Source organism: Molothrus ater, chromosome 8 (assembly GCF_012460135.2).
Source record: "Molothrus ater isolate BHLD 08-10-18 breed brown headed cowbird chromosome 8, BPBGC_Mater_1.1, whole genome shotgun sequence".
Taxonomy (NCBI): domain Eukaryota; kingdom Metazoa; phylum Chordata; class Aves; order Passeriformes; family Icteridae; genus Molothrus; species Molothrus ater.
This window is the reverse complement of record NC_050485.2, coordinates 24,610,096-24,623,736: the sequence shown is the minus strand read 5'-3', so window position 1 is coordinate 24,623,736 and position 13,641 is coordinate 24,610,096. Positions and strand designations below refer to the sequence as shown.

Here is a 13,641-nt window from a genome sequence, read left to right as displayed (position 1 = left end):
GTCTCCCTGCAGCCTTCTCTTCTGCAGGCTGAATAAGGTCAGCGAGTGCTACTTCTGAAAGATATATTTCCCATTTAATACTTCCACATCAAAATCAAATTTTCACAGGAGAGAACAGACTGTGCAGTTGATTCACACCGAGTCCAGCTGAAAGGCAAAATTCATGTTTGCAGTAATTTTATATCTCTCGACTCCACAAGCACTACTCAAAGGATTCCCACACTTCTAGATTGTCTAAATAGCACAGAGAATATTTAAATATCCCCTCTTCACTTTCAATATTTATGGCCCCCATTGGAAACCCCAAATTCTCAATTCTCACATGAACTGAGTATGTCCAGTGACTACTTGCTAAGAACCCTGCATTCAATATCCACATCTTCTGATGGGCTGAGACATGGTCTTCAACTTGTAGATGAGGACATGAATATTTACACACTTTGTAAATGCTGTGATGACCAATTAAGATTGGGAACAGTCCAACAATCTTCCAGTTAATCCAGTGAATATAGAGTGGCAAAAAAATCAAGGGGTGATCAACTTCCACTTTCTGTGCCACAACAGGTTCTACTAGAAATCTGCCACACTCAAAAGGCTTTACACCATTATTTTGGCTTTATCCCACTGAAAACTGGTACCTGGAGGGGCTTTGTTTGAATTACTTGTTTGTTTGGTTGGTTTTTAAATGCAGAAAGTTAGGATTAAAATACTGTTAAAGTTCAGTATGCAATAGTTAAACTCCCTTTCAGGCTCCCACCTGGACTAGGTCACCTTGACAAGGTTTAGAAATAGAAATATTTGAGGTTTGTGGTCTTTCTGAGCCAGTTAATACGAAGCCACCCACAATTCTGTTGGCAGGAGCTGTGTAAGCTTTTCCCAGCCAGGGTCTCATCTTCGCAAGATTTACATGCACAGTAATAACAGTTCCAAAAAAATGATCAAGCCTCCAATAAAGTTTTGGCAAGCACCGTGGTACAGAATGAATTTTGGAAGGCCCAACTTAATTTATTTTGATGAACTTTTCCTTTTCCTATGAGCAAATGCTCCAACACTGTAAATCCCAGAGATTATGGCAGTGTTTTGCCCTCCAATGCCTCCTTTCAGTTCACATTTGATGAATGTCACCCAATTATTTGCTGTGAGCTCATCTGTCATGCTCAGTACAGAATTAGCTGGGTTTGTCTTTTTCTTCCTCCATCGCTAATGACTGGATCATTAATCTGTTTTTCTGGATTTCTACTTTATGTGTTTAATTGGGCTTCTGGCCAGTAGAAATTATTCCCATGGACAAATGTGTTTGTCATTAAACACATCTGTCTTTCCTAACCTGTGTTCTTTCTTCCTCCCTCCACTCATGAGGTACTACTTTTCTTTAATATTTCCACATTCAAGACAAAAGTGTCATCTAATTTACATCAGCTGGCACTTAAGAAGAGAAACATGAGAAATTTCTCTTTGAAAGCCCTGAAAGTCTGCATATGTTGGCTCATTCCCCCTCCTGACCTGTAATGAGACAGAGTGCATCAAACATAGAAGAAAACAAATACGTTCACAAGACTGCAGAAAATTACATAAAATTTGTCATGGAATCTATTTATCTCAGTAATTTCTGTGACATGTCTAGGAACACACAAAGCCATTTCTCATGTTAATGATTGAATAAGATTATTTAAAAGCAAGCTTTGAAGCTTGCTTCCTTTTATTTTTTTTTCTGTAGATTGAAGTTCATCTTAGGCAAAAACACCTGCTTATCTAAAAGAGTTTGGAAGGCAAGCAGAATGAGTTAAGAGGTCTCAGACTGTAAAGAAGCCCTAGATGATGTGGGGAATTGTAGATCACTGTGTATGAGGCTTCTTTATCATCTTCCTGGCTGGTTTATGCTGGGACTTATAATCTCCAATGTAAGGCAGATATCGATGGAACAAACATGAAATTACTAAATCTCAGAAAGGCCCCTGGGCTAAGGAGGACCCCATCTGCCTCCTGCTGCTCAAATTTGCAGGAAATTGAACAAAATTTGCAGGAAAGTGAACAAAAAGCTCACAGAACCAAATTTGACATTTCTTATTGATAACTAAGTTCTTAATAGTATATAGTTGATGTTATTTTCAAAAAACCTCTCACTTGTTCTCCAAGGTGCTTCCCCTGCTTGTGGAGTTCCCCTCCTTTCCAATAACATCAAATGAGCTGGTATCAGTGTTGTAGCAGCATCCTGGATCTGTTTTCTGCACCTCCATAGGGAGCCCTGGCATCCCTCCACATTGCTTTAACTTTAGGTTCCCTTCCTCCTTCTTGTGAGCATGAAGTCCCCCAAATCAAATTGTGGATTTAAGCACAGAAGAGTCATGGCAAGTTCAGCAGGCAGGCTGCTCCACTGACACCCTTACCAAGGGATTTTGGGGTTCTTCAGAGACAGCCCTGCCTAGGCCCTGCACAGGTTTGTGAGTATGAGAATTGAAAAGTTGTGCCTCCTTTCCCAAGCCTAACCACAATTCCAGTCACAGGAGGTTCAGAAGATGAGGAAGAACATGAACCTAGTGTAATCCACTTCCTTCTTGATTACCCACTATGACCAGGAAAAGCAATCTTCCAGATATTTCTGTGTAGTGAGGTTCTCCACTGCCTTAGCATAAATTCCATCATGACAGGTACCATCCAGTCTGAATTATCTCCCTGTGATTTTCATTAACATCATGCCTTCTGCACAGTCATTGAACAATATGCAATTACCTGAGTGTGCTGAGGAATTTCTGTGCATAAAGCACTCTCAAGTTGCCTGGTAAATTCAGCAGACTTAGAAAACATGACACTCTTTAGAGCATCACACCCATCAGAGAAAATTGGCTGTGACAAAGCAGCATTTATTATACTGGCCCAGTCCCTGTTCAGCTCCCTCTCCCCTCATAGCAAAGATGACACAGCTAAAGGACAGAGTAATCTCGAGTAAAAGTATTGCATTTGTTTTAAAAGCAAATCCTGCAGAAAATGTGCAGTTACACCAAAACACAAGCCACATTTGAGCTGCAGGTGCACATCACCCACACAGAAATCAACTTATGAGAAGAGCATAATTGTACACATTAAACCTCCTTTTGATTTCAGAGGAAACATATGAGTTTGCCAAAGCAATACTTTACATCTTCAGCTGATCAATCAGACAGCGTGATGGGAGGGGAGAGAGTGATAAAACAAAGTACATCACAAAAAGCCCTAGAAAGAAAATCAATAAAAAATAAATAAAAAAAGGAAAATGTTAATAATTTTTTTTTATCAAGAGATGGTTAGGCTGAAGTTCCAAATGTGATATTTGGCACAGAAAAAATGAAACTGTGCTAGAAATGGATGAAAAGCACCCAGCAGTGAATAGGAAAGTAGCTAACTACTTACTGCCTGTCTTGCTTTAACAAGAGCTTTTAACTAGCACGTGGGATGCACTTTCTTTCATCTGTATGGATTAATTTCCCCCACTGGAGTGCTGTCCAGCATTTTAAATAGGAGCGAGAGGAGATCAGCTCTAGCAGGCATTATTCACCAGTAAAACAGGTGTAATCGTGTTCATCATTTAAACGTCTTCATCCTATTAGTTTCATAATAAGCTTTTAATGATTCCTTCAATAAAAGACTCAAAGACCAGCCCCTACAAGCTGGAGAGTGCTCCATTGTCCCGCCAAACCGTTTTCTCTACCATCGATCGCAAAGATAAAAATCAATCGTAGCTAAGCAGGGTGAAGTTAAAAATAAATTGCATGGATTGATTTCTGTTAAGACCTTTGGCTCCTAGTTAATGGAGGAAAAAATGGAGGAAAGAAATTTATATTTGAACATGGTGTATTTAGTTTCTATGAAAATAAAGAGATGGTTCTATACTGGGAAATGAACATTTAATTTCTCCCCTCTATCCTGTTTCACTGCTGAGAAGTCTCACATTAATTAAAAAAACAAAAAAAAAAAAAAATCCCCATAAATAACAACTTTCTTGATTCCTGGGGAAATTTGCCACTTATTTAAGTTTTTTAATTGATAATTTGATAACCAAGGTCAGGAATCTCTATGAATTAGCATCAACTCAGCTGTGGCTACTGGTTGAAGCCTATTCACCTGATAAATTACTTCAATTCAGCAAATATGCTCATTTAGCCTATTCCTAAATACTCAATAAACTTGAAACATACACTCATGTCCTCCATAAGCACTTTCAAGTGCTCCTAAACAAGCATAGTTACAACCAGTAATAATATTAAACTACTTCTCTGAGCTGGGCTTAGATATATGTAGCTTCTAGAATCAGGAAGCTGTTCCCCCTCTCTAACACCTCAAAAAGAAATGTCCCCCCCCCACCTGAATTCCAATATTATAAATAATAAGTATTTTTATTTCTACTGAGGCTGAGGAAAAAAAGGTTATTATAAATATATCCACCCTGATAAACCAGATATTGATTCAAATAAAAAGAAAGTATATAAATGCCATTTTGCATCAAATTACTTCAGCTGAAATTTTTGGACACGCTCTGATGAGACACCAGGCATCCAAACAAGGAAATATTATCCATAGGTTTTATAAGATGTCATCAGTGATTGTGGGTGAATACTGACATCTGCATATGTTTTAAGGAAACTTTTCTGATGCAAAAGAAGACTGAAATGGTTCAACAGATTTTGGCAGAAGTGTTTGTTCCTCTGAGCCAGAGGAGTTATTCAGATGTGCACTGTAAGACTCCCACTCAGCTGCACCATACAACAACCTCTGGAGAAATTCTGGATTTGCTCCTTTTCACTCCTGCCAGTGAGCAGGCTGAGAGGCTGCCCTGCTGTGCAACTCCCTGAATTAGGCAAAAGTCTTCCAAGTTCAAACTTACTTCAGAAGGCGAAGAAGAGCCAGATAAAAGATCAGTATCACAGAAGAGCATTTTCTCTTGAACTTTTCACTTTCCATATGCAATTCCTACAATTCCTACAAGAACTGCAGTTGCTTCTACACTGCTGCATGCACAAGATGTGAGTAACCATCATCCCTTGCTCCTAAATGGCAACACCACAGACCCCACCATAGCCAAGACCCTGTCTCTCTTCCCAGCTGCCCTCAAATTCTTTTCTTCCTTCATCACATCAACCTCAAAACAAAGGGCCACCAAGAGAGGAACTTGGCTTTTTGAACATGGGCTCATCATATGTCCCAGGACAACCTGAAGGAATACAGACTCAAGAGAAAGACGGGCAGTTCCGAGGGTTCCCAGGAGACTGAATCACAAATGAAATGGCATAGAAAGAAGACAGGAAGGAGAAGCAGAAGCAGGGGCCAATGAGAGACAAGACACTTGAGTTTCAGCCTGCAGCTAAACACCTTGATAAATTACGCCAAGGGATGGAAAGGGGAAGTGGTACGCATGCTTCCACTCTTTAAAGGCCTTGGAAAGTGATAAGGCACTGCACATCAGCATGCCTCTCTGATTAGTGGTGCAAAGCACTTCCCTTTTAAAGGGGAAATGGGCAGAATCTGAAGCAAAATGCCAATCCTTTTCAATCAAACTTTGCAGGGATCATTCCTCGTCCTAGTGAGATCACCAGTCAAAGAGAGATCTGAGAGGGTTCATCTCCAAAGGCATTTGTTTGGCCTGTATCACCCCCAAACCCAAACCAGGTATCAGCTGCTAAGTCTGAGGAGTCTTCTATACCCAGTGGTGTTGTGGCTGCTATGGAAAGTGCTGAATGTCTGAGCTACAACTCAGAACAACTTCAGCTCCTCTCCACTGGGATAGCAGAGTCTGCAGCATCCTAGAGAAAAATAAAGACATAAAAAACCACCAAGACAGGTATTGATCACCCATCCACACACCTCTGCACTTACAGCCAGCTCAAATCAAAAAGGCCAAAGTAACCCTGAGGGTCTCCAAGTGCTGATAGAGACAGAAGCGTAAGAGAGGAAGGGGGACAGCGATAACTGCATGCCAGACTGGACTGGTAGGATCTCTGGGGGGAAAGCCACAAGCAGAAGGGTTTACACAACACAACAAGATTAATAGGGGAATGGAAACATGAGACCTAGATCTACAGCTGGGGAAAAAAAGAGAAAAAACAATTTTGAGAAACCAAATCCTTTCTCATGTCCCTTAGGATCTTGTGAATATGCCTAAAATCTCATCAGTCCTTTTTTAACTCTGTCAGTTCCAGCTCACAAAAAATACTGTCTCCCTGTAAATTTTGTCCCATTGACATCCTTAGGTCACCAGCACTATAACAGCAGTAGTGCCAGCAGTCCTCATGTCACACATTCTGAAGAGTTCCACCACTATTTCTGTCCATCTCCTGATACCCAGGCTCCTGTGGACACAGTCCTCACACGGGTGAGCCCTGTGAATGTCATCCCTCTCCACCAGCAGCCAGGCTCATCCAAGGTGGGAGTCCAGCCCCCCAGAAGAGCCACTGAGCCAAAGGCACAGAACCTTTGGGCAGCCTGGAGCAGCTCCTTTAACTTAGCAGTAGTTAGCTCTCTATGGCAGCTATGGGTCTGCCCACAGGAATGCTGCTCTCTGCAAAAAGCACTGCCCCACGGCAAAGCTGATTCCCAGGGAATGCACTGCTCTATTCATGTCCCTTGGGACCCCTCAGATCCCCCAAAACAAGCAACACTGTACTGGGACTTCTGTGGCCCAGACTCTCCTCACTGCCTGAAATAAGCGGTGACATTTGCTCATGCTTTCCCTCATTTTCAGTGGAAATTTTTGATCTGTTGACAAGGAAACACACAGATCATCCCTGATCCTCTCTTTATAGAACCAAGCAGCACTGATATTATTTGTTTACTTGTAGGAAAATAAAAAGGTTCTCTCCAAACAACACCATCTCACTCAAAATAGAATTTCCTAAAAAATAATCAGCATTTTCATTAAAGCCTATTTAATTTTCAACACTTTTCAGCTACCTGAGCAATTCCATTAGAAACCCTGATACAAGACTTGCTTGAAAAATACCTTTCCCAGAATTCCCTCTGTAATTCATTTTTTAACAAAGAAATTCTCCAAAGTATCAGTATTCTAGACTCATCCCAAATGACTATCCCTGATCCCTGTGTCTTATAATGTAGGCTCTGCAGATGAGAGTACCATCGCAGTTTAGGTAATTGTCAGGAAATCACATTTTTTAGACAGTTGTAGGTTATGTTTGCACCTTGGAAAGTGATATTGCTTCAGCAACAAGTACTCACTGGAGCACAGCTATGTAATTGAACACCACAGACATGGACATTAAATGGCAAAGTTGATCATCAAATTAGCTCCTTCTGCTATAGTGCATAAGTCCAGACATAATTCAATGTTTTCTCATTAATAAATGACTTGTTTTGCAAGTTGTATGAATTTTAAGTATTATTAATGAAAGAAGATTATTATATTGGCTCCTGGTTACACCAGAGCAATACTGTGAACACAATGAAAACTTATGCATGCAAGAGAGGGTAAGAGTTTCTCCTAATATATCAATTTATGCAGAATTATCCAATCCAATCCCAGTGACATGAGAGACATCCTTAAATAACTATTGATCAATCAAATAGAAAATCAGTCAATAAATTCAGTGATCACCTACTGTTTTATTCATAATAATTCTTCCTAGTCTCTCTTAGTAGCTATTTCTTTCTTCCCTCTACATTGCCTTTTACATCTTTCCTCATGGGCTATGTTATTTATCTCTTTTGCCTGGCAACAAGTGCCAGTCTTTTCAAACTCTCTTCAACAGATAAAATTTTCAAGCATAAGATCATTCTCATTTTCTTTCTTTGTACTCTAATTCTGAAAGATCCTTTCAGAAGTGCTGCACAACAGGAATTGTTGATTTATAATGGCATTATAACGTCTTCTGTTTTCTTATTTCCCCTATCCATTATGGATCAATGTATCACATTTGCTTTGAGTGCAGTTAAACAAGTTAATGCTCCTCAGGAATCTTACAGTGCTGGCCTGGTTATCATCTTGGTTAGAATGGATATTCACTAGTAAATAACTATGTAGATAATCTAAGACATTGATATCAATAGCTGGAATTAATCTTCCCTAATTTTAATTGTCAAAAATTTTGGGGTTTTCACTAAGCTCTACTTAGGTTTCTTTCCAATATTAATGAGAAAGGTATACTCAAAGAGGGACCTAGCTCATGTTGAAATAGGTGAAATAAGAGATAAGGTGCCCCTGAAGGTTTCAATCGCTCTAAGATTAGAGGCACACTGACTACAGATTTAGAATAAAAATCTACTGGTTTAATGACAAAGTTAAAAAAAAAATACAAGTTTCTCTCTCCACTCCAAGACATTAATTCTGATTTGTTCCAGAACAGACATATTAGAACTCATACACCAATGCTTTATGCAGCTATTAAACCTCACCAAGTTCTTAACATTTAATTTGATATTTATTTATTCATCTCTGTCTAATATTTAAAATTCTAAAGACCTGGCTCCTACACTTCTGTCCAAGATTACCCAGACTGAACGACATGCATGAGACATTGCAAGCAATCTGACACATCCCATAATAGGCAGCAATACCACATGGTTTGTGAGACTAATACACCCAGGACACATCCTACATATGTACCAAGCAAACACTCTGCATATCCCATTGACCATATCCTGGATTTAACACACCTTCAGCTAAGAGTGTGCTGGCAATCTGAAGTGCCTGCGTGTCACTCGAGCTCTGTGTAGGCTCAATCCCTGCCCAGCATCTGCAGCCACTTACAGCAGGCTGCTGAAACCCTGCCAGTGTGACAGAAAACGCAGGGAAAGGGATACACAGCCTGGGAATGGAGACTCTCCTGCCCAAAGCAGCAGCAATGTTCTGTGTGTATATTTAACAGCTTTTTAAAGTGTGGGGATGTGATTTTCAATTCAAAAACCCATTTAGCTATAATAAAACCTTGCTAAGAATAGTCAAGACACTTGAGTATTACATATACATACATGCATGTGTTTGTACACACACACACACACACACACACACACAGATTTTTTTTAACTTGAAGTTTTTAGAAGCTAATAGCCTGAGCTGCTCACTGCTGATTTGAGGCAGGGGAATACACACACCAGGCCCACGTCCTCACTGTGAAATCAAAATTCTAAACAGAGCGGCCTTATTTTAACACAGATGAGAGCTGTGGAGTGAGAAACATCTGTAAGGCCTCATGCTTAAAGAGTTGGATGTTCCACAACATCCTTAGCCACAGACATAAACCACCACACTAAGAGAGTGTCTCTAAAATACTCCTTGGAGAGCAGAGCATTTATTGATTGGAAAGCCATTGTTTTTGGTCAAATCATGACTTACTAAGTAGCAAAAACTGAATTCACAGTGTTTTCTAGCAGTGGATCTCCACTGAGGCCAAAGGAAGCAGTAGCAGACTGGGTTTCATGGGGGGTTGAGGGGAGTTGTGGCTCCCATTGCAGTAGGTCATCTCCAGAGCAGCACACTCCCCTATTTTCAGAAGAAGTCTGCCAATCTTGCTCAAACATGCAGTTTCCCAGGCCACAGGGATCCAGTCTTCCACCTAATCCCAGCAGTCTTATCAGTCTTCCCTCTTATAAGAAAGTCTGACAATAAACACAGCAAATCTTTCTCATAATTTGGATAGAGTCAAGAAAAATACTCAAGGAAATAAAGTAGGAGCTTAATATAACCCAGTCTTATTCAAAAAGGGAAGCATGTGTCTTTTTTGTAACACCTGAATCCAGTCTTCATCTCATTTTGTTCCCCCTGCTTCAGCATTGGAGGAAAGCAGTTAACATCACCATGTCTGTAATTTCTGTGTCTCCTGAGCTTCCTGCAATCTGGAATCACCACAGCCTGGCCCCCAGTTTTCCACTAAACGGTACATCTTCAGGAAGTGTTCTTCCAGACAGTACTATTCATTCTCAGGCTTCCACAGACACAAAATTTAGAGAGATGGCTCTGTTCCATCCAGCCCATGTATTCTCAAAAAATCTCATAGTTTCTCATTTGATTTCTGACACTTTCTCCTCATCTCCAGAATCATCACCAACTGACAAATTTACAGACATCTTTCACTTTGAAGTTGCCCTGTAACAACTTCTCTCAATTTTTCTGCTATTTTACCTCCTGCAACAAATTTTGGTTCACCCTATTAGCATTACTTAACTGTCAAATCAGCATAAACCTTTCCAATTGCTAAAATAATCATTCACACCTTTCCTTTGTTGTTCCCTGTTCTCCCTAGTTCATTTCTAGTTCCTTTTTATTTTACAATTAGCCACACAAATTGCAAGTTGTGAAATTCATGGACCCTTAATGAACAAACTTTAAAAATATATGATTCAAGGCAAGTGATAAGCAGGGAGATCAAGTGCTGTATCCCAGACTACAGAGCCAATACGGGATGGACTCTTAAGAACTGCGGTCCCATATGCTTATCCTGAGAATATCCTAAGAATATACCCAAAGAAAAAATCCCTTATGCAGGCAGAATTCATGCCCCATTTGCAGGAAGCCAACGTACCTGGATGAAGATATATTCATCCTGAACAACCAGGGAGCTGACGTCGATGGAGCGCGAGAAGGGCCCGCTCCTCTTGGTCTCGGAGCACTCCTGGATCCGACACGTCAAATAGTGGGTGTCTGCAAGGGGAGCATGGGGACACATCAGAAATGCCCAGCTAGGAGCCACTTGTCTGTAAACACCATCAGCAGCTCCAAAGAAAGTCTTATCTCCAACAAGGGAGATGTTATTTCAGGATCTGCCTCCAGCCTTTGACACTGTAACTGCTCTCTGAAGTTAGGAGTTCACCACACTTCGACATTGGCCATTCCCTTCCCTGTTGTGCTGACATCCCTCAGGAGACTGAAGTACAAAACCCCCCATCAATGGAGGATACCAACCATAAATGCATAAGAAAGCTGCTGATGAGATCAAATAGAGCAGAAGCCACCCAGGTAAAATTCAACAATTCCTACACCCTTCTGGAAACCATACCCCTGTCTTCCCTCTGAAACCCCCTAGCCTTGTTGATTGGTTTTAACTGTGGTAGTAAAACACAAAAAGGAAAAAAACAAGCCTAAATCAACACTATTAAATTTAAGTTATTTTTCTGTGAAAATCACAAGCATCTCCCAAAATTAAGTCTTTTTTGCAAACATAGGCTTGGAATGAAAATGCCACGGCCATGAAATAGCATGAGAAGCTGAAGATTCCTAACAGCAGTTATATGGCCTGCAAGAAGGATCAAATGCTTCTGTCTGGAGAGAGGAACACAAGACCATCACACTAATGGGATCCTGTCAGGCCTTGACATTGCTTGAGAGGAGGAACAGGACTGGGAGAGGAACATGAAAACAACAGAAGAAAAAGGCAGATATACAGAAAGTTAGAACAAGAAGAGACGTGCTCACCTCCAATAAGTTGAGAGAGGTTATAGGGGGTTAAGCATTATTTCACTCAGGCTAAGAAAAGGTCTCACAAAACAGAACAATGAATGGATTGTGTTTGTGGATGTGTGTAATCTAAATATGCCATCTCTGCTTTTCAACTGCTCTTCTGAAAACTGCAAATTAGGAAGAAAATAAAAATACTACTATGATGACAGCTGGAGTGATAAAAGGGTCATATCTTTTGCACTCTGGCACTTTACAGGCCTCCTAGATTCAAATGCTTCCTTGCTTTTCTGCAAAGGGTGAGGACAGAACATCAATGAAGTAAACAGCAAGTTTGTAAGGGTTGGGGTGAGCCTGGTGCAGTGATTTTAGTTCACAATAGAACTTTCTGACGTGGATCCTGTCAAACTGAGCTCAAAATGATAAAAGAGAAGTTTAAAAGACAATCACTAGCCCAGCAAAGCTGCTTACAGGATTCTCCATCACAAAAATAACCTGCCTTGTCCTTGGTCTGTGTCCTTCAAGTTACAGCAATATGTGGGGCAGTGGAAAGCTTTGGGGGCACAATTGAAATCCTGTGAGATTCAGCCAACTGCCTTCCCAAATTCTAAACCAACATTCATAGACTGATAGTTTCCTCTTTTATAGTCTTGTCCCAGCAACACTCTTAAAAATGCAAAAAGAATGCAAGTCAGAGTCATTAATAATTAGACTAATAATTACTAAAATATTTTTTCTAAAGGAGTCAGAAACCACAGCCAAGCTTTAATCTAATGAAGGTCCATGCCCAACCACCCTGTGAGTGAAGGCCCCTGTTTAAAGGCTGCAGACCTGGTTCTGGGTTGATGCACCAGGGATTCCAGGTTAATAAGGGCTGAGTCAGAGCAGTCACACAGGTCTGGTGCAGTAATGAAATCGTAGTCCCACTGAGGATGCTAAAGCAGCAGAAAATGTTGCTGGTGCCAGCTCAGAGTACTGGGCAGTGATTAAAGTGTATGGTGAAAAACACCTGACATAGAGACAGTGCCAATAACCAGAGAATCAGAGCTGTGCTTTCTCCCAGCATAAAATTCCAGCAGCAGCAGCAGAGAGGTCAGACTTTCAGCTGGCATAAATTAAAGTTCTTCATCAACTGATATACACACACTTGGCCCAGAGCTGCTATTTAGCTCCTCAGTGTGGAACCTAAGCCAACCTTGCAGTGGATAAAAGCAACTTCTCAGAAAACAAGAGGGTCTTATGTGCTGCCATGCCATCCAAAGAGATCAACAGCAGTGACTTGCTCTTTGAGGTAGCTCTAAAATTAGGCAGAACAAGGAGGAGAGGTCAGGAGTTGTATTTTTAGAAGCTCATTCCCTCCAGTACGTTCTCCCACACAGTCGCCTGGATATTCTTATCCTTCTGTGGTGGTTTGACAGGAAATGTGTTTTTTGAGATGCTGTGTTTTTGGCCAATGGATATTCAGACTTTAATATTGGCATTTAACCTGACCATTGAGACATGGACACGCCTCTGAGAACACGGAGTTAAAAGCAGAGCTCTCCCCTGGGAGGGTCCTCTTGGGTTTCCGGTGGGAAAGAGTTCGGGTCTCTCCCCCGGCCCAGCTGCTGGCTGGGCAGGGGGAGGGGAAAGCCATGAGGCCGAGAGAGGTAGGCCTGAGCCCGGGGTGGAAGGGTGGAAGAGAGAGAAAGAGAGAGAGACACCGGGAGCCATCGGGCAGCCCCCCCGAGAGACACAGAGAGAGAGAGAGAGAGAGAGAGAGAGAGAGAGCCGCTGCCTGGGACTGTAACCTTGAGACTTGATAAACATGGGCCTGCGCCGGCAGCACGGCTGGGACGGAGAAGAGGGGGGGGTTCAGCCGGCCGCTTGTAGGAGCTTTTAACCCCTTTTTGGAGAATGAGAACTTTACAGAACATTGACCTTTCCTAGAAGATAGAGTGGAAGATGAGGAAGAAATGGGCCAGTGTGAGAGAGGTCTGGGCGAGTGAGAGATAGTAAAAGAATAGAGAAGAATCCTAGTGGGAAGAGATGATGGAGTGGTTTTTGCTGGACTCTTTTTGTATAGCCATGGACAGAACCATGTTCCTTGTGATACAGAGACTGCATTCTAGGGGGAGGCAATGGCCTCAGGACCAAGAGGGTTCAGTGTTGGTGCCCCTCGGCCCCAGGGGGTGAAAAAATATGGGGGGGACAGGTGTCCCAAAAGGAGAGATTGTGGGGACAGGTGTCCCAAAGGAGAGACTGTGCCTTTTTTGGATCAGGACAGA

General features: G+C 41.5%; 1 protein-coding gene across 1 annotated transcript in view; it reads right to left on the bottom strand.

The window, feature by feature from the left end:
• The window catches only part of SORCS3 (sortilin related VPS10 domain containing receptor 3), a 268,925-nt gene that overhangs the window by 64,145 nt on the left and 191,139 nt on the right, over nt 1-13,641 (bottom strand). The window contains exon 7 of the mRNA XM_036385525.2: nt 10,503-10,621. Coding sequence (XP_036241418.1) covers nt 10,503-10,621 — 119 coding nt within the window. The remainder of the gene's footprint in view (nt 1-10,502; nt 10,622-13,641) is intronic.